This window comes from Falco naumanni, assembly GCF_017639655.2.
Source record: "Falco naumanni isolate bFalNau1 chromosome 13 unlocalized genomic scaffold, bFalNau1.pat SUPER_13_unloc_6, whole genome shotgun sequence".
In the NCBI taxonomy this organism is placed as follows: Eukaryota; Metazoa; Chordata; class Aves; order Falconiformes; family Falconidae; genus Falco; species Falco naumanni.
Window position 1 is genome coordinate 1 of NW_024427343.1, and position 18,287 is coordinate 18,287.

Consider the following 18,287-nt stretch of genomic DNA (forward strand, 5'->3'; position numbering starts at 1 on the left):
ATTAATATGACGGAGGCATCGCCCAGACGCAGCTCCTCTCCCTGTTTTTCCCTCTGCCCGGTGTTACTTTGTGCCGTGAGCAGAGTACGGTGTCGGCTCTCATTAATCTCCACGCCGTCGGTGTCCCTCAGAGAGTCGCCAGCACCTCCCAGTTTAACACCAGCAGCAAACTGGGGTGGTAACTCGCCTCCAGATCATCCGTGGGGATGTGGGGCAGGAGTGGGACCAGCCAGACATGCCTCAGCTCAGCCGTGACCTGCTCGTAATTATCATCGCAACGAGACCCGCGCCCCGGCAGAATCCCCCCGTGACGTCTTCGTCAGACCTCAGATTTAATGAGCTTCCCCTTCCAGTGACGTCACCCCGCGGCTGCGTTCCATTCTGAGTTTATTTTTAATTCCTTCGCTCCGGATTGCGCTCGCGGTTGCAGAAGTGCGATTCCCCGCAGCGGGAGCAACGCTTTGGGTGGAATTGATCCCATTTTGGCACCGGAGGATGGATTCAGCCCCCCCTGTGCCCCCGCCTCTGGGCTGTAACCACCGACCCGCTTCCAGCCCCCAGACTGGGATGGGCGTCGGATTTGAGCAGCCATTCTGTGCGCTGTGTCTGAATTCACCAGGAATTTCAGTTTCTTGGGGAGGAGCAATGATTTTCCACGCAGAACGATGCTTTTCCACACAAATCGATGCTTTTCTGCAGAAATTGATGCTTTTCCACACAAATCCATGCTTTTCCGCAGAAATCTACGCTTGTCCATGCAAATCCATGCTTTTCTGCAGAAATCGACGCTTGTCCACGCAAATCCACGCTTTTCCGCAGAAATCGACGCTTTTCCGCAGAAATCGCCCGTTCAACGTGAACGAGCCGCTGGTCTGTTCTGGTGCCGGATTTCGCCGCTTCCCTGCCCGCTCCCAACAGGATCTTTTGGCTCCTCTGGCATCTCCAGCGTCGCGTTTGCCAGGAGTGAGCGCGGTGCGACTTGAAATCGATTCCCACGTTGGTGCCAAAAATAAACAAACCGCTGCCAGACCCGGCGTAAGCCGCTTCGGCTGGAAAGACAAACGGAGGAGCGCGTTCCATGTGTGCTGCAGGGAATCCCGGGAATATCCAGCGCTCCCAGGAGTATCCAGTGCTCTGGATGGATTTGGCAGCGGGTTCGCTGTTCCCGGCGATGCGGCGTGCGGGAGGCCAGGCTTGCCGCCGTGCTGGTGAGCCAGGGCTTCACGCCGGTGCCGGGCCTAACCCTAATTTCCCTTTTCTGCACCCGGTTCGGGGGCTTTTCCAGGAGCTGCGGCAGCTCCAGCTGAGACGAGCCCTCCGGTGCCAGGACCCGCTGCCCGCTGCGAAGATGTCGACTCCGGATCCTCCGATGGGGGGGACGCCGCGGCCGGGGCCATCGCCAGGACCGGGGCCGTCCCCGGGGGCCATGCTGGGCCCCTCTCCCGGCCCCTCCCCCGGCTCCGCACACAGTATGATGGGACCCAGCCCCGGGCCACCCCCCGCTGGGCACCCGCTGCCACCCCAGGGGCCGGGGGGCTACGCTCAGGACAACATGCATCAGATGCACAAGGTGAGGGGGCTCCCACCGGGAAAGGTGCTTTGAGCGGGTTAATTTTCCCATTTCTTTATTTTTTTGGCTGTTCACGCATCGTATTTCCCTTGGGGGGGGGATGTCAGTTCCTAAACACAGAGGGTGAAACGTCTTGTAAAGGCTTTTCCCATTGGGAATTCGGAGCTCAGGGAAAACAACCCTCCCTCCTCCCTCTCCGTTTCTTCCATCGCACCATTTCATTGTTTTTTATTTTTTAATTTTATTTCCAACCCCCTCTTTTCCTCCGTTTTTTCCTCCATTTTTTCAACCCATAGTTTTTTCCACCTGGCTTCAGCATCATCAGCTGAAACACCCAGTTTTTTGGGGGGGAAAAAGCCAAAGGAGAAAAGCGTTTCTCCCATTTCAAGTGTCTTTTAACATCCCTTCGCGCTTATTCCCCCTCCCTGCCGGTTGGTTTCGAACCGCTGGAGCGCGGCTGGTGTTCCGTGTGTGATTTTTTTGGGAAATTCGCTGTTCTCCTGCAGCCCATGGACTCCATGCATGAGAAGGGAATAACCGACGATCCGCGCTACGGCCAGATGAAAGGGATGGGGATGCGGCCCGGCGGGCACGCAGGAATGGGTCCTCCTCCGAGCCCCATGGATCAACACTCTCAAGGTGGGTTTCCCGAAGGAAAATCCGTCCTGTTATCCCGGGGATCGGGCTGGGGCTCCCGGTAGTCGGGAAAACAAGCAGGGAATCGCGGGAAAAGGCCAGGCTGTGAGAAGGACCATCCCTCCCGTGTTCTGGGATCTGTGCCGAGATCAGGATCCCTGTGGCGTGGTGGTCCCACGCAGCCGCTGGCCCCCAGGGATTGTGGTTTAACCCCGGGATTTTGGGAATCCACTGGCCGCCAGTGGCTGTGCTTGTTTTAAATCCTCAGCTTTGGGAAGCCACTGGCCCCCAGGGGCTGTATTTGTTTTAAATCCTCAATTTGGGGAAGCCACCGGCCCCCAGGGCTGTGCTTGCTTTAAGCCCTGGATTTTGGGAATCCACTGGCCCCCAGGGATTGTGCTTTAACTTGGGAATCCACTGGCCCCCAGGGACTTGCTTTAACCCCTGGGTTTTAGGAATCCACTGGCCCCCAAGGCTCTGCTTGTTTTAAATCCTCAATTTTGGGAATCCACTGGCCCCCAGGGCTCTACTTGTTTTAAATCCTCAGTTTTGGGAATCCACTGGCCCCCAGGGATTGTGCTTGTTTTAAATCCTCAATTTTGGGAATCCACTGGCCCCCAGGGCTCTACTTGTTTGAAATCCTCAATTTTGGGAATCCACTGGCCCCCAGGGCTGTGCTTGCTTTAACCCTGGAATTTTGGGAATCCACTGGCCCCCAGGGGCTGTATTTGTTTTAAATCCTCAATTTGGGGAATCCACTGGCCCCCAGGGCTGTGCTTGCTTTAACCCTGGAATTTTGGGAATCCACTGGCCCCCAGGGGCTGTATTTGTTTTAAATCCTCAATTTTGGGAATCCACTGGCCCCCAGGGCTGTGCTTGCTTTAACCCTGGAATTTTGGGAATCCACTGGCCCCCAGGGGCTGTGCTTGTTTTAAATCCCCAATTTTGGGAATCCACTGGCCCCCAGGAGCTGTACTGGTTTTAAATCCTCAATCTGGGGAATCCACTGGCCCCCAGGGGCTGTGCTTGCTTTAACCCCTGGGTTTTGGGAATCCACTGGCCCCCAGGGATTGTGCTTCTTTGAAATCCTCAAATTTGGGAAGCCACTGGCCCCCAGAGGCTGTGCTTTGACCCCTGGATTTGGGAATCCACTGGCTCCCAGGGGCTGTGCTTGTTTTAAATCCTCAATTTGGGGAATCCAGTGCCCCTCCCCCAGGGGCTGTTCTTTCACCCCTTGATTTCGGGAAGGATGTAGCGCTCCAGGGTTTTCCAGGTTTGCAGCGGGCGCAGGCTCCACCGGGGAGGAGACGTTTTCTGCCGTTTTCTATCATTTTCCTTCTGCCTGGAGCGCCGCTCCTGCCCCGCTCCCACCTGATGAGCTCCCTCCCTCAGGTTACCCCTCCCCGCTCGGCGGCTCCGAGCACGCCTCGAGCCCGGTACCGGCCAACGGGCCATCCTCCGGCCCTCAGATGTCCTCGGGCCCCGGCGGCGTCCCCTTGGATGGCGGCGACCCCCAAGCGCTGGGGCAGCAGAACCGGGGCCCGACGCCGTTTAACCAGAACCAGCTGCACCAGCTGCGCGCGCAGATCATGGCCTACAAGATGCTGGCGCGGGGGCAGCCGCTCCCCGAGCACCTTCAGATGGCTGTGCAGGGCAAGCGCCCCATGCCCGGAATGCAGCAGCAAATGCCGACGCTACCTCCGCCCTCCGTGTCCGGGACGGGAGCAGTGCAAGGAGCAGTGCAAGGGCCTGGACCCGGACCCACACCTCCCAACTACAACAGACCTCACGGTGAGCCCCTCCGCTGCCCCGGGGGTCCGGGGAGCCATGGGGTGGGACCTTGGGGGTTGGGGAGCTGTGGGGTGGGACCTTGGGGGATGGGGAGCCATGAGGTGGGACCTTGGGAGTTGGGGAGCCGTGGAGTGGGACCCTGGGGCTTGGGGAGCCGTGAGATGGGGCAGGATGGGACCTTGGGGGGTTGGGGAGCCGTGAGGTGGGATCTTGGGGGATGGGGAGCCATGAGATGGGGCAGGATGGGACCTTGGGTGATGGGGAGCCCTGGGGTGAGACCTTGGGGGTTGGGGAGCCATGAGGTGGGACCTTGGGGGATGGGGAGCCATGAGGTGGGACCTTGGGGGATGGGGAGCCGTGGGGTGGGACCCTGGGGGTTGGGGAGCCATGAGGTGGGACCGTGGGGGATGGGGAGCCATGGGGTGGGACCCTGGGGGGTTGGGGAGCCCTGGGATGGGACCCTGGGGGTTGGGGAGCCATGAGGTGGGACCTTGGGGGTTGGGGAGCCCTGGGGTGGGACCTTGGGGGATGGGGAGCCATGAGATGGGGCAGGATGGGACCTTGGGGGGTTGGGGAGCCGTGAGGTGGGACCTTGGGGGATGAGGAGCTATGAGATGGGGCAGGATGGGACCTTGGGGGTTGGGGAGCCATGAGGTGGGCAGGATGGGACCTTGGGGGATGGGGAGCCATGGGATGGGTTGGGATGGGACCTTAGGGATCGTCTCGGTCCAACCCCTGCCGCCACACCAGGGTGCTCAGAGCCCGACTTGACCTTGAACGCTGCCGGGGATGGGGGGGTCCGCAGCTGCGCCGGGCAGCCGGCACAGAGAATAATTTCTTCCCAATATCTCACCTAAATCCCCCCTTTTTTTGGCTTAAAACCATTCCCCCTTGGCCTGTCGCTGCAGGCCCTGCTAAAAAGCTTCTCCCCGCTTTTCTCAGAGCCCCCTCGAAGTCTGTATTTACACAGGGGGGACATAATTACATACTTAATTAATATTTAAGTATATAAGGTGCTATAAGGTCTCCCCAGAGCCTTCTCCAGGCTGATCAGCCCCAAATCCCTCAGCCTGGCCTCATGGGAGACACGCTCCAGCCCTCAGATCAGCTTCATTTTACCCCGCTCTGGCACGGTTTGACCCCCGGTGTCCCCCCAGTGTTCCCCCGTTTGGTTTTCCCGTTGCCAGCCCTCGAAGCCCATCTGACTGCCGGCCGTTACCGTGCCGGCGGCTGGGGCCGGAGCTTCGTGCCACCCGGCTGCTGTCAGAGCGAGGCAGGGAGATTCCTCCGGGCGCTTCGGGGTGCACCCAGGGGGGATGCACCTTTGGGGTCCCGATTCATCCCACAGGGAAGGGCTGATTCATCCCACTGGGGGCACGGCGGGGGGGGGTTCAGTGCCTGCAAAAAGATGTCTAACCCGGGGGGATAAACTTTGCTGCTGGTAGATGTGTACAAAGATCAACGTCTTAACATGTTGGTTTTCTTCTTTTTTCTTTTGTTTTTTCCCCGTTTTCCCCTTATTTCTTCTGCAGGTATAGGAGGGCCCAACATGCCCCCTCCCGGCCCCTCAGGAGTTCCCCCAGGAATGCCCGGGCAGCCCCCCCGGCGGCCCCCCCAAGCCCTGGCCGGAAGGTGAGAACCACCTTAACCCCCGACACGCGCCCGTGAGCTCATTAAGGGCCGGCGTTAATGAAGCGATGCGCTGGGGCGGGAGGAGGGGGGGGGACACAGCCCACCGCCTCTGCGGTGGAAGGAACTGGGAGATTCCGGGGTAAAATCCTGTAAATGGTGACCGAGCTCCTGGAGGAGCGGGGTTAATCCGCACGTTCTTCCGCCCCGCTCGGAGCTTTGTTGGTTTGTCTGGGAAAGACGGAAGCGCTGGGTTTATTTGCTGTGAAATTTATGGGAGAGAGAGGCGGCGATTTCGGCGAGGGGGACGCGGCTGAGCCGTGCCAGAGCCAGGCTTCGCCATACCCCGACCACAGGGAGAGAACTTGGGTTTTTGTTTTTTTTTTTTTTGTTCCCGTCTGTTTTCCTGACCATTTTCTTTTTCCGCAGGACCCATGGCGAATGCTGCAGCCCCCACTAGCACACCTCAGAAACTGATTCCTCCCCAGCCCACCGGCCGGCCCTCGCCAGCCCCGCCGGCGGTGCCACCGGCGGCGTCGCCCGTTATGCCGCCGCAGACGCAGTCCCCGGGGCAGCCGGCCCAGCCGGCCCCCATGGTGCAGCTCCACCAGAAGCAGAACCGGATCACGCCCATCCAGAAACCCAGAGGGCTCGATCCGGTGGAAATCCTGCAGGAGAGGGAGTACAGGTAGGGGCGCTGCGGGGGCTCGCTCCTGGCCGGGGCGTTTATCCGCCTGAGCCGTGCCCTAACGATTCCCCGGCTCGTTTATTAACGATTCCCTGGCTCGTTTATTAACAATTCCCCAGCTCATTTATTAACGATTCCCCGGCTCGTTTATTAACAAGTGGCACGCGGAGAGCAGGGCAGGCATGCGTTTTCCTTGGGGCTTCTCGAGCCGGCCCCCGCCATCGCGTCCCCCCTGTTTCCCAGGATTGTCACCGCGGCAGTTTATGACCGCGGGTGCCTGCCTGCTGCAGGGGAGCACCTCTGCTGCGCCAGTTAATTAAAATAATTAAAACCGGGTGCCGAGAGCCTCCGAGGTGACAGAGCAGGGCCGTACCCCATCGCCTCGGGTCCGGAGAGGGGGGAAAGCGGATTCATGGTGCTGGTCCCTTCCCTGAAATCCCGTCTCCTTCCTCCGCAGGCTGCAAGCTCGCATCGCTCACAGGATCCAGGAGCTGGAAAACCTTCCCGGCTCCCTGGCGGGCGACCTGAGAACCAAAGCTACCATTGAACTTAAAGCACTGCGGCTGCTTAATTTCCAGCGCCAGGTAAGGAAACGCGCCACGGAAAACCCGGCTTCTTACCCGGCCAGGCGCGGGAACCGCGGCCGGCACCCACCTCGCGCCACCGCGGAATCGATTCCCCTTTTCCTAACGGGAATCTCTCCAAAAGCTGCGTCAGGAAGTGGTGGTGTGCATGCGGCGGGACACGGCCTTGGAGACGGCCCTCAACGCCAAGGCGTACAAGCGCAGCAAGCGGCAGTCGCTGCGCGAGGCTCGCATCACCGAGAAGCTGGAGAAGCAGCAGAAGATCGAGCAGGAACGCAAACGCAGGCAGAAGCACCAGGTCAGCGGGGACGCGCCGAAAGTGCCCGCCGGGGGGAGCGGGGCTGGGCATTTCCAGGGAATTCCCTGGGGTTTAGGGTCTGGGTGATTGTGGCTTGGGCTAATGATGGTTGTAGGTCCCTTCCAACCGCGATATTTTATTATCGATACAATAATATGATGCTATAATGCGTCTTTCCAACGGCGATATTTTATTATAGGTGCAATAATATAATACTATAAAGTGTCCATCCAGCTGCGATATTTTATTACGATATAACAATATGATGTGATAATGGGCCCTTCCAGCTGCGATATTTTATTACCGATACAATAATACGATGCGATAATGGGCCCTTCCAGCTGCGATATTATGTTATGGATATAATAATATACTATGTGTCCTTCCAACTGCAATATTTTATTATCGATATAATAATACGATGCGATAATGGGCCCTTCCAACTGCGATATTTTATTACCGATGCAATAATACGACGCGCGATTATGGGCCCTTCCAACTGTGATATTTTATTACTGATACAATAATATGATGTGATAATGGGCCCTTCCAACTGCGATGTTTTATTATCGATACAATAACGCGACGCGATAATGGGCCCTTCCAACGGCGATATTTTATTATCGATGCAATAATACGACGCGATAATGGGCCCTTCCAACTGCGATATTTTATTATTGTTATAATAATACGATGCGATAATGGGCCCTTCCAACTGCGATATTTTATTGCCGATGCAATAACGCGACGTGATAATGGGCCCTTCCAACTGCGATATTTTATTATAGATACAATAATATGATACTATGTGTCCTTCCAGCTGCGATATTTTATTACCGATACAATAATACGACATGATAATGGGCCCTTCCAGCTGCGATATTTTATTACCGATACAATAATATGATGCGATAATGGGCCCTTCCAACTGCGATATTTTATTATAGATACAATAATATGATACTATGTGTCCTTCGAGCTGCGATATTTTATTAACGATACAATAATACGACGCAATAATGGGCCCTTCCAGCTGCGATATTATGTTATAGATACAATAATACAATACTATGTTTCCTTCCAGCTGCGATATTTTATTACCGATACAATAATATGACATTATAGTGCGTAATATAGGGGAAATCGATCTGCTTTAGCTCGCGGCGTTAGGTGAAATAGTTTAGGAGAGCGCCTACGAGCATGAGTCGTGACGCTGCCCTTTGGCCGTGCCTTTCCCCCCCAGGAATACCTCAACAGCATCCTCCAGCACGCTAAGGATTTCAAGGAATACCACCGCTCCGTCACCGGCAAGATCCAAAAGCTGACCAAGGCGGTGGCTACCTACCACGCCAACACGGAGCGCGAGCAGAAGAAGGAAAACGAGAGGATCGAGAAGGAGCGGATGCGCCGTCTGATGGTGAGCAGCGGTGCGGGGGAGCCGCGGGCGCGGGCGGGGCGGCGGGCCGCGCAGGGCGCTAACGGTGCGCCCTTCCCCAGGCTGAGGATGAGGAGGGGTACCGCAAGCTCATCGATCAGAAGAAGGACAAGCGCTTGGCCTACCTGCTGCAGCAGACGGACGAGTATGTAGCCAACCTGACGGAGCTGGTGCGGCAGCACAAGGCGGCGCAGGTGGCCAAGGAGAAGAAGAAGAAGAAGAAAAAGAAGGTGAGTGGGAAGCAAAGCTCCGCGGGGAGCTGGAGCAGCGCCGTGGTGGCGCGGCCCGGCGTGGCCTTCGGCGCTGGCTCGCTGACGGCCACCTTCCTCCTCTTGCAGAAGGCAGAGAACGCGGAAGGGCAGACGCCGGCGATCGGACCAGATGGCGAAGTAAGCCCCATAATCTGATTTCGCGCCAAGTAGGGTAGGCACAGCGTCAGCCGCGTGCTGCGAGGGCCCCGTACCACCCGCCCCGCCGCACGGCCGCCGCGGATCAGCTCTGAGCCGGCGGGCGGCTAAATTGAGACTTCCCAAAATAGAAATTCCGCCAGGTTGGAGCGGGAGGGATCTCTCTGCCCATCCTCGCCGCTAACCGCTTCCTGATGGGCTCTAGACCCGCTGTGGGGGGGTGGTTTGGGATTTGGGACTCCCCAGGGCTCGCGTCGCACGTGGGCAGCACCGATCCCAACCCGAGGGATCCGTTATTCCCAGTGATGCGCTGGGATCGCCCCTGTGCCTTGAACTTGGCCTACTCAGCAGAAAGCCCCTCGCGAGCGGGAGGGTGCTATTCCACATTAATTGTTCCGCTGTGCGTGAAATTTGCCCTCCGGACGCGCCATCCTGAGATCCTTAATGCCTAGGTTGACGTTTTTTCAAAGCTAAATGTTAAATCCCACCAGCTTTCGGGCTTTGCCCGTCCCCTGGTGATGCGGCATTTCACGCCGTCGGCTGCTTCATTCCTCCCAGTGGTGGCCGCGCTGCTCTGGCAGCGGCTTCGGTCGATGTGGCTGTAAACACGAGCTGTTTTGAGGCAAAAAATTCAAAAATACTGACCCGCAGCCTGACTTTGATCCCCCAGCCGCTGGATGAGACCAGCCAAATGAGCGATCTCCCTGTCAAAGTGATCCACGTGGAGAGCGGCAAGATCCTGACCGGCACAGATGCCCCCAAGGCTGGGCAGCTGGAGGCCTGGCTGGAGATGAACCCTGGGTACGTCGCGGCACACCAGGGCTGGGGTCGGTGGTTGGGGCGCTGGTGGGCAAGCACTCGATCCGGAGCCCCATCCTGGGTCCGGAGCCTGGAGCCCCATCCTGGGTCCGGAGCCTGGAGCCCCATCCTGGGTCCGGAGCCTGGAGCCCCATCCTGGGGTCCGGAGCCCCATCCTGGGTCCGGAGCCCCATCCTGGGTCCGGGGTCCGGAGCCCCATCCTGGGTCCGGAGCCCGGAGCCCCATCCTGGGTCCGGAGCCCGGAGCCCCATCCTGGGTCCGGAGCCCGGAGCCCCATCCTGGGTCCGGAGCCCGGAGCCCCATCCTGGGTCCGGAGCCCGGAGCCCCATCCTGGGTCCGGAGCCCGGAGCCCCATCCTGGGTCCGGAGCCCGGAGCCCCATCCTGGGTCCGGAGCCCGGAGCCCCATCCTGGGTCCGGAGCCCCATCCTGGATCCGGAGCCCGGAGCCCCACCCTGGGTCCGGAGCCCCACCCTGGGTCCGGAGCCCGGAGCCCCATCCTGATCCCAGAGGCCCATCCTGGGTCCGGACTTCAGGGAGCTGGAAGCAGGGGGCTGTGGATCAGGAGGGAGGGATTTCATCCGCCTCCCAAAACGGGCGGGCGCGGGCTCTTGTAGAGAGCGAGCGTGAAAGCTTAGAGCTAAGCGAGGGGAAAATTCAACAAATAAGCATTTTATTTAAAAAAAAAAAAAAAATGAATACTGATTAAAACCCCAGAGTTTTAAAGCAAAGGGTTTCTAGAACCATGCTGATCTCATGCTGCTGGCAGCAGATTTGCGATTAAATGTTAATGTTTGTGTTCAATTAGATACGAAGTCGCTCCACGATCAGACAGTGAAGAGAGCGGGTCGGAGGAGGAGGAGGAGGTAAGGCGGGACACCACCGGCCTCCCTGCGCTTTGGCTTCTTAAATATTTATTTTTGGTGAGGATGGGAGAGCGCCCTACGCACCGCGCTACACCCGTCCGTAATGCCTTTTTCCTGCACGGATCTGTGTCATCTCAAATAAACGTCTCTAGAATAAAACCCACGTAAAGAAAGCAACGGGCAAGCTGCGCTCATTAGCTGCCTGGGTTTTAATTCCCAAATATTTCTCCTGTAATTTTTTTTTTCCGGCGGCCGTGCTTCTGGTAGCATCTGTCTTTTGTCAGAGCCTGGGGCGGCAGCTCCTGGGGCGGCGGGCGCTTCCCGTGAGGGTTTTGGAGCCCGTTGAGCGCGGCTGAGCCGGTTTTGTGCCGTTCCCGTGGTAGCAAGTTGAGCGAGCGGCTGTGTGCTCAGGCTTTGTGTCTCCCGGCAGGAGGAGGAGGAGGAGCAGCCGGCACCGGCTCAGCCTGCCCTGCCTGTGGAGGAGAAAAAAAAAATCCCGGATCCAGACAGCGACGACGTCTCTGAAGTGGATGCCAGGCACATTATCGAGTGAGTCCTGCCTCTGACCCCGTTCCCGGGACGCGCCGGGCGGCGTTCACTCCGCTCCCCGTTTTTAAGAGCGGTCGTGCCAAAACATGACCTGATTTAGCACCTCATGGGGGAAAAACTGCGGGGCCCCCCCCCCCCCCCCCCCCCCCCCCCCCCGGCTGGCAGGGTTCCCGGGGAGTTTCCTCCAGTGGGATCATCTTTCTTAGCTCCGTTTTCCCCTTTTTTTTCCCCCTCCCCGCCGCAGGAACGCGAAGCAAGACGTGGACGATGAATACGGCGTGTCCCAAGCGCTGGCGAGGGGCCTGCAGTCGTACTACGCCGTGGCCCACGCCGTCACCGAGCGGGTGGACAAGCAGTCCACGCTGATGGTCAACGGGGTCCTCAAGCAGTACCAGGTGAGGGGCTGGCGGGGTTTTGGCCAGTGGCACTGGGATTTGGGCTGCGCCGAAACGCTCCCGGTAGCCAGAAACGGGAGCTGGGGGCCGGTGCAGGATAATGAGCCCTGAGAGGAATAATTAACCCCTGCAACTGGCTTTAAATAATTAAACTGAGGTCGTTAATAGTGTATAGGGAGCTCATCTACATAATGCATAAGAGGAGGGCTGGGGTGGGCGGGCCATTAGCCTGACGGATACGCGCCGCTGCCATCCGCAGCCGGATTTATTCCATCCCTCCTTTTTTTTTTTTTTTTTCCCCCCGGCGCGGCAGATCAAAGGTTTGGAGTGGCTGGTGTCCTTGTACAACAACAACCTGAACGGCATCCTGGCCGACGAGATGGGGCTGGGCAAAACCATCCAGACCATCGCGTTAATCACATACCTCATGGAGCACAAGCGGATCAACGGCCCCTTCCTCATTATAGTACCTCTCTCGTAAGTGCCGCTGCCCCTCCCGGCCCCGCCGCGGCGCAGGAACCGCGTGGCCGGCACTACCGCCGCCTCTGCGCCGCCGCTGTGCGATTCCCTGTTCCACCAAGGTCAGTTTTATCATGTTTCTCCCCCTTTTTTTTTTTTTTTTTTTTCTTCCCCCGGCCGCAGAACCCTGTCGAATTGGGCGTACGAGTTTGACAAGTGGGCTCCTTCCGTGGTGAAGGTCTCGTACAAGGCAAGTACCGGCGCTACCCCGCACGCGCCTGCCGGGCTCCTCTGGCCCCTTCTTTCCCCGAGATTCCTTGGCTGCCGTTTGCCTTTTCCCCCACCCGCTCAACCCAACGATATTTCCGTTATCCCAAGGAAGCCGGGCTGCTTCCTGCGGCTAAATGGATAAAATCCATGTTTATTTTTCATTCCCAAACAACTACCGTCCTCACGAACGTTCTCGCTGCCTTTCCGTAACCGGAGCGATCGTTCCGCGTTGACAATAACTCCTCCCGCCACCTCTTTTCTCCCAAAAAATTTATTCCACTTAACATCCCTGTTGGAAATCTTTCCCCCAGGGCTCCCCGGCAGCAAGACGGGCGTTCGTACCTCAGCTCCGAAGCGGGAAATTCAACGTCTTGCTCACTACTTACGAATATATCATCAAAGACAAGCACATCCTGGCCAAGGTGAGTCCCGCCAGCACCTCCCCGTCCGCTCTGACTCAGAAAAAAAATCCTGCCCTCCCCTTTTTATCCGGGGAGTCTCGTCATCGCGTGGCAGGAGGCGAGGAGCTGCTGCTGCGACGTTCCCTGCCGCTCCTTATTTTTGGCTGCCCTATCCTGTGATCCAGAAAATATTTATTTATTTCCCCAAACACACACTTTGAATAAAGAATTCACAGGACAGAGGGTGTTTCATGACAACCCCCGCGAGGTCGCGGTTCCCTTCCACCCTCGCTGAGCCGGCCGAGGGGTTTTTCGGTGCCGGCAGCTGCGCGGTGAAGAGGAAACACTGAGGTTTCCCCTGGGCTGGAAAAGCCGTGCCGTTCCGAAAGCGCCAGATTCAAACCCTGGGCTTAATGGGCTGGATCCCACGCGGAATTCGTTCCGCAGCACTGCTTACCGCGGTGGCGGGGCTCTGCCGGTGCCAGCAGATGCGTGGAAGCCGGCGTGCCGTCCCTCCGCATGGCATCCGAGGGAGCAGTGCCCCAACTTAAAGGCGGTTTGATGCCAAAAATCTTGAGAAATCCTGGAATTCCCCAAAGCCTCCGCTGGTTCTTCAGCATCAGTGCTCTGCCTGCCTCCCCCCGCGGGAGCAGCACCCCAGGAGGGGCTGGGGCAGGTTTCCAGCATCCCGGCTGGCTTGGATCAATCCCAGCCGCCTCCGGCATCCCACCAAAGGCTGTCGCCGGAGCTGGGTGATGCAGCCGCCGCCGTGCCGTGCCCACACCGCCTTCCCTCCTTCCCGCAGATCCGCTGGAAGTACATGATCGTGGACGAGGGCCACCGGATGAAGAACCACCACTGCAAGCTCACCCAGGTCCTCAACACGCACTACGTGGCCCCGCGCCGCCTGCTGCTGACGGGCACCCCCGCTGCAGAACAAGCTGCCCGAGCTCTGGGCGCTGCTCAATTTTCCTCCTGCCTACCATTTTCAAGAGCTGCAGCACCTTCGAGCAGTGGTTTACCGCTCCTTTCGCCATGACGGGCGAAAAGGTACGGCGGGGGGTGGCCGCGGTGGTGTGGCTGGGGGTGGGGGGGGTCAGGGGTTGCGAGCTCGGGGTTGTAAACGGGTTGTGAGCTCGGGGTTGTAAACGCTCGCGGGAATCTCTTGGTTTTCTGCTCGCGAGGTGCAGGGCGCCGACCTGTGAAATGTAATTGGGGGGGGGGGGGGGGGGGGGGGATGGGTTTTACTGGGAGAGGCTGGAGCGATAATTAAGGGCTGGAAACAAGGGCGAGCGGGTCCCCCAGGCTCGGTGGGAGAAACCGGCTGGGCTCGTGCTGGCCCGGTTGCCAAACCGCGGTGCCGGTGCCGTACCGGAGCTATTTGATGTGACTCCTGGGTGTCGCGGTGGCGGAGGCTCTGCCGAGCAGGCGATGGGGGGAAGGTGGGCAAACCCCAACTGTGAAAATCATCGCAGAAACCCCAAATTGCAAGAAATGACACTTCCAAAGAGATGCCCTCGCTCCCGGTCTCCCTGTCACGCTTTGCCACGACCCTGGGGATCTCGGCGCCGGTGAGGGATGCCGGAGAGGGGGAACTTCCCCGGCGTAACGGTTCCCTTTCCCGGCCACGCAGGTGGACCTGAACGAAGAAGAAACCATCCTCATCATCCGGCGCCTGCACAAGGTGCTGCGCCCCTTCCTGCTGCGCAGGCTGAAGAAGGAGGTGGAAGCGCAGCTGCCCGAGAAGGTAACGGCCAGGAGAAATGGTCCCGCTGAGCGCGGAGCTCCCCGAGGAGGGGGATTTATCCGGGGATGGGGGGTCTCCGAGCTCTGGAAACGGCTGGGTTTGTGCCACGGTTCCGGAAGGATCCAGGAGGAGGAGGGGGGGTGGGGTGCTCCACAGCTCCGGAATGATCCGGCATCGGAGGAGGAGGGGGGGTTGAGGTGCTCCATGGCTCCGGAATGATCCGGCATCAGAGGAGGAGGGGGGTTGAGGTGCTCCACAGCTCCGGAATGATCCGGCATCAGAGGAGGAGGGGGGGTTGAGGTGCTCCATGGCTCCGGAATGATCCGGCATTGGGAGGAGGGGTGGGTTTGAAGTGCTCCATGGCTCCAGAATGATCCAGATGATCTGGCATCAGGAGGAGGAGGGGGGTTGAGGTGCTCTACAGCTCCAGAATGATCCGGCATCGGAGGAGGAGGGGGGTTGAGGTGCTCCATGGCTCCGGAATGATCCAGCATCGGAGGAGGGGTGGGGTTGAGGTGCTCCATGGCTCCAGAACCATCCAGCATTGGAGGAGGGGGGGGGGTGGTTTGAGGTGCTCCGCAGCTCTGGAATGATCCAGATGATCCAGCATTGGGAAATGGGGTGGGTTTGGAGGTGCTCCGTGGCTTCAGAATGATCCAGATGATCTGGCATCAGGAGGAGGGGGGGGGTTTGAAGGTGCTCCATGGCTCTGGAATGATCCAGCATCGGAGGCGGGGGGGGGGTTGAAGGTGCTCCATGGCTCCAGAATGATCCAGATAATCGAGCATTGGGAAATGGGGTGGGGTTGAGGTGCTCCATGGCTTTGGAACGATCCAGATGATCTGACATCAGGAGGAGGGGTGGGGTTGAGGTGCTCCACGGCTCTGGAACGATCTGGATGATCCGGCATCGGGGGAGGGGTGGGTTTGAAGGTGCTCCATGGCTCTGGAACCATCCAGCATCGGGGGAGGGGTGGGTTTGGAGGTGCTCCATGGCTCCGGAACCATCCGGCATTGGGGCAGGGGTGGGTTTGGAGGTGCTCCATGGCACCGGAACCATCCGGCATCGGGGGAGGGGTGGGTTTAAGGTGCTCCATGGCTCCGGAACCATCCGGCATTGGGGGAGGGGTGGGTTTAAGGTGCTCCATGGCTCCGGAAGGATCCACCATTGGGTGAACAGGTGGGTTTGGAGCCACTCCACAGCTCTGGAATGATCTGGCGTCAGCGGAGGGGTGGGTTTGGAGGTGCCCCATGGCTCCGGAACGATCCAGATGATCCAACATTGGAGGAGGGGGCGGGTTGGAGCTGCTCCGCCGCTCCAGAAGGATCCAGATGATCCAGAAGGATCCAGACGATCCAGCATTGGGAAATGGGGGTGGGTTTGAGGTGCTCCACGGCTCTGGAACGATCCGGCATCGGGGGAGGGGTGGGTTTGGAGCTGCTCCCTCGCATCCCCTCGGGAAATTTAACGCCTCGCCGCTCCCGCAGGTGGAATACGTGATCAAGTGCGACATGTCGGCCCTGCAGCGGGTTCTCTACCGGCACATGCAGGCCAAGGGCGTGCTGCTCACCGACGGCTCCGAGAAGGACAAAAAGGTCTGGCTGCGCAAGCGTCCGCGCTGCGGGAGGCTGGCGGGGCCGGGAACGCCACCGGGGTGGGATTGGGACAAAAGGGACCTCACAGGTCACCGGTTCCAAAGGGGGGTGGGGGCTCTGCCCCCCGCTGCTGCGCCCACAGAGCAAAAACCCCTTTTCTAAGCAAAGCGAGAAACGCTGGGGGGTGGGGGCCGGTGCAGCCCCTCGTGCAGGCGGTGAGGATTGCGGTGGGAATAATCCCGCGGGGGCCGGTGGCTTCGCTTGTCGGAGCGCTGGGAAAGGCAAAGGGCAATTAGAAGCCAAACAATTAAAAAAGATGCGTTGAAATAAAAGCTGGGGGTGAAAAATGCCCTGTTTTCCGCTCGGCTCCCCCGGAGCGGCTGGTCCAGTGACTTGGGGTGGGGGGGGGGGTGGGGGTGTGTCTCTCTCCAAACCTCAAACTTGACCCCTTGCCCTGCGGGGAAAACCTGGCTGCCATGGGACATCCCCTCCCGGCACAGTGCCAAAGCCTGGGGGCTCTGACCCCCACCCCCAAAACGCTCCCCGACCATTCGTGGGGAGCCGCAGCAGCCGGCAGACTCCCAAATTCTCAATTTTGAGAAAAATTTCTAATTTCCCCTCTGGTTTGCGCAGGGGAAAGGCGGCACCAAGACCTTAATGAACACGATCATGCAGCTGCGGAAGATCTGTAACCACCCCTACATGTTCCAGCACATCGAGGTAACGCGGGTGGGGGGCTGGGAACGTGGGGGGGAACCCTCCGTCCCCCTCCTAAACGGAGACACACCGGAGGGTCCCGTGGCTGCGGCACGGGCCGAGCACGACCGGCCTCAGCGCCGCGCCTGGCTGCTTGGCCACCACCACCTCACTGCCACACCGAGCTTTTTGCCCCCAGAAAGGGCTTGAAATCCATCTGGGAGGGTGATGCCACCTAAAAATTGAGGCTGGGGGGGGTCTCTTGGGGCTGATTTTGGCCGCCCACCCCCTGGCAGCCTTTTCAATCCGCTCCGTTCCCGCGCCGGGGCGGCTTCCCTGGTCGTCCCCCCCTCTATGCCAGTCCCGGATCTTTCTTTGGGATTTCTTTGCGCGTGCCAGGCTGGTGTCTGACGCCGTGTCTCTTTCTGGTTGCAGGAATCCTTTTCCGAGCACTTGGGGTTCACGGGAGGCATCGTGCAAGGGTAAGTCGGGGCGGGTTGGAATTCCACGTGGGGCTGGTTGTGGATTTTCCCCGTGAAACCATAAACGCGCCGGTCGTTGAAAATCACAAAAATGCCACCGTGAGGGAGACAACGCCGTGTTTTTTTCCCCCCTGGAATCCTGATTTCCCTTCCTTTTTGCCTCCCCCCCCCCCCTCCCAGCCTGGATTTGTACCGTGCCTCGGGCAAATTTGAGCTGCTGGACCGAATCCTGCCCAAACTCCGAGCCACCAACCACAAGGTGCTGCTTTTCTGCCAGATGACCTCCCTCATGACCATCATGGAAGATTATTTCGCTTACCGTGGATTCAAATACCTCAGGCTGGACGGTGAGTGCCTGCGGCGCGCGGGGGCGGCAGCCGCCCCGCTCTAAGCGTGCGGTGCGCGCGGAGGAGCAGCCCCCGGCGTGGGGCCGAGCGGCGAGGTAAGCCCCCCCTCCCCCCCCAGCAGCATCCCTCGGCCTCTCGGGCAGGGGAAGGAGCTCGGAAACAAACGGCGCCTGGTTTTTTAATGAGTAATAATTTACTGGTAAATAATTACTTACTTAATCCCGCTTGCGGGAAGGCGGCTTCAAGCCTGGAAGGGGGGAAGCGCCGCGTTCGGCTTTTAAACACCCGGTGGGTTCCACTTCTAAATTCAGCCCCACCGCTGTTTGATCCCGGATCCCGACGGATGCTGGCGGCCACCAGCGTCGGTAAAACCCCGTCGGTGTAAATGAATCGGTTGAAATTCTGGGCTTTGCTCTAATAGAGTAGCAAAGGAAGGCCCTGCGCCCTTTTAGGGTGGGAAATAGAGATAAAATACGCCGGCTCCCGGCGAAAATGCCGGTGGAGCCGCGGGCGCTGCCATCAAACTCTCGCTGGCACCAAGGAAAGAGCTCAGCGCCCGAGGGAAAACCGAAGCCGTGATTTAACCCTGGGTTCTCCCATCCCGCCGGTGTCTTGGAGCCGGCGG

At 59.0% G+C, this 18,287-nt stretch overlaps 1 protein-coding gene across 1 annotated transcript; it reads left to right on the top strand.

Annotated features, from left to right (window-relative positions):
• The first annotated feature begins 743 nt into the window (after positions 1–743).
• SMARCA4 (SWI/SNF related, matrix associated, actin dependent regulator of chromatin, subfamily a, member 4) lies at positions 744–18,281 on the top strand. Its single transcript, XM_040581052.1, is given in 26 exon segments — positions 744–1,570; positions 2,077–2,209; positions 3,599–3,997; positions 5,530–5,594; positions 5,596–5,629; positions 6,056–6,314; positions 6,772–6,898; positions 7,023–7,196; positions 8,440–8,613; positions 8,694–8,861; positions 8,970–9,020; positions 9,709–9,839; positions 10,664–10,721; positions 11,152–11,270; positions 11,515–11,665; positions 11,979–12,142; positions 12,308–12,374; positions 12,706–12,816; positions 13,601–13,720; positions 13,722–13,763; positions 13,765–13,845; positions 14,429–14,542; positions 16,030–16,137; positions 16,771–16,857; positions 17,269–17,315; positions 17,496–18,281. Coding segments are annotated over 26 exon segments (3,687 nt in total). The 5' UTR covers positions 744–1,078; the 3' UTR covers positions 17,707–18,281.
• Positions 18,282–18,287: the final 6 nt, after the last annotated feature.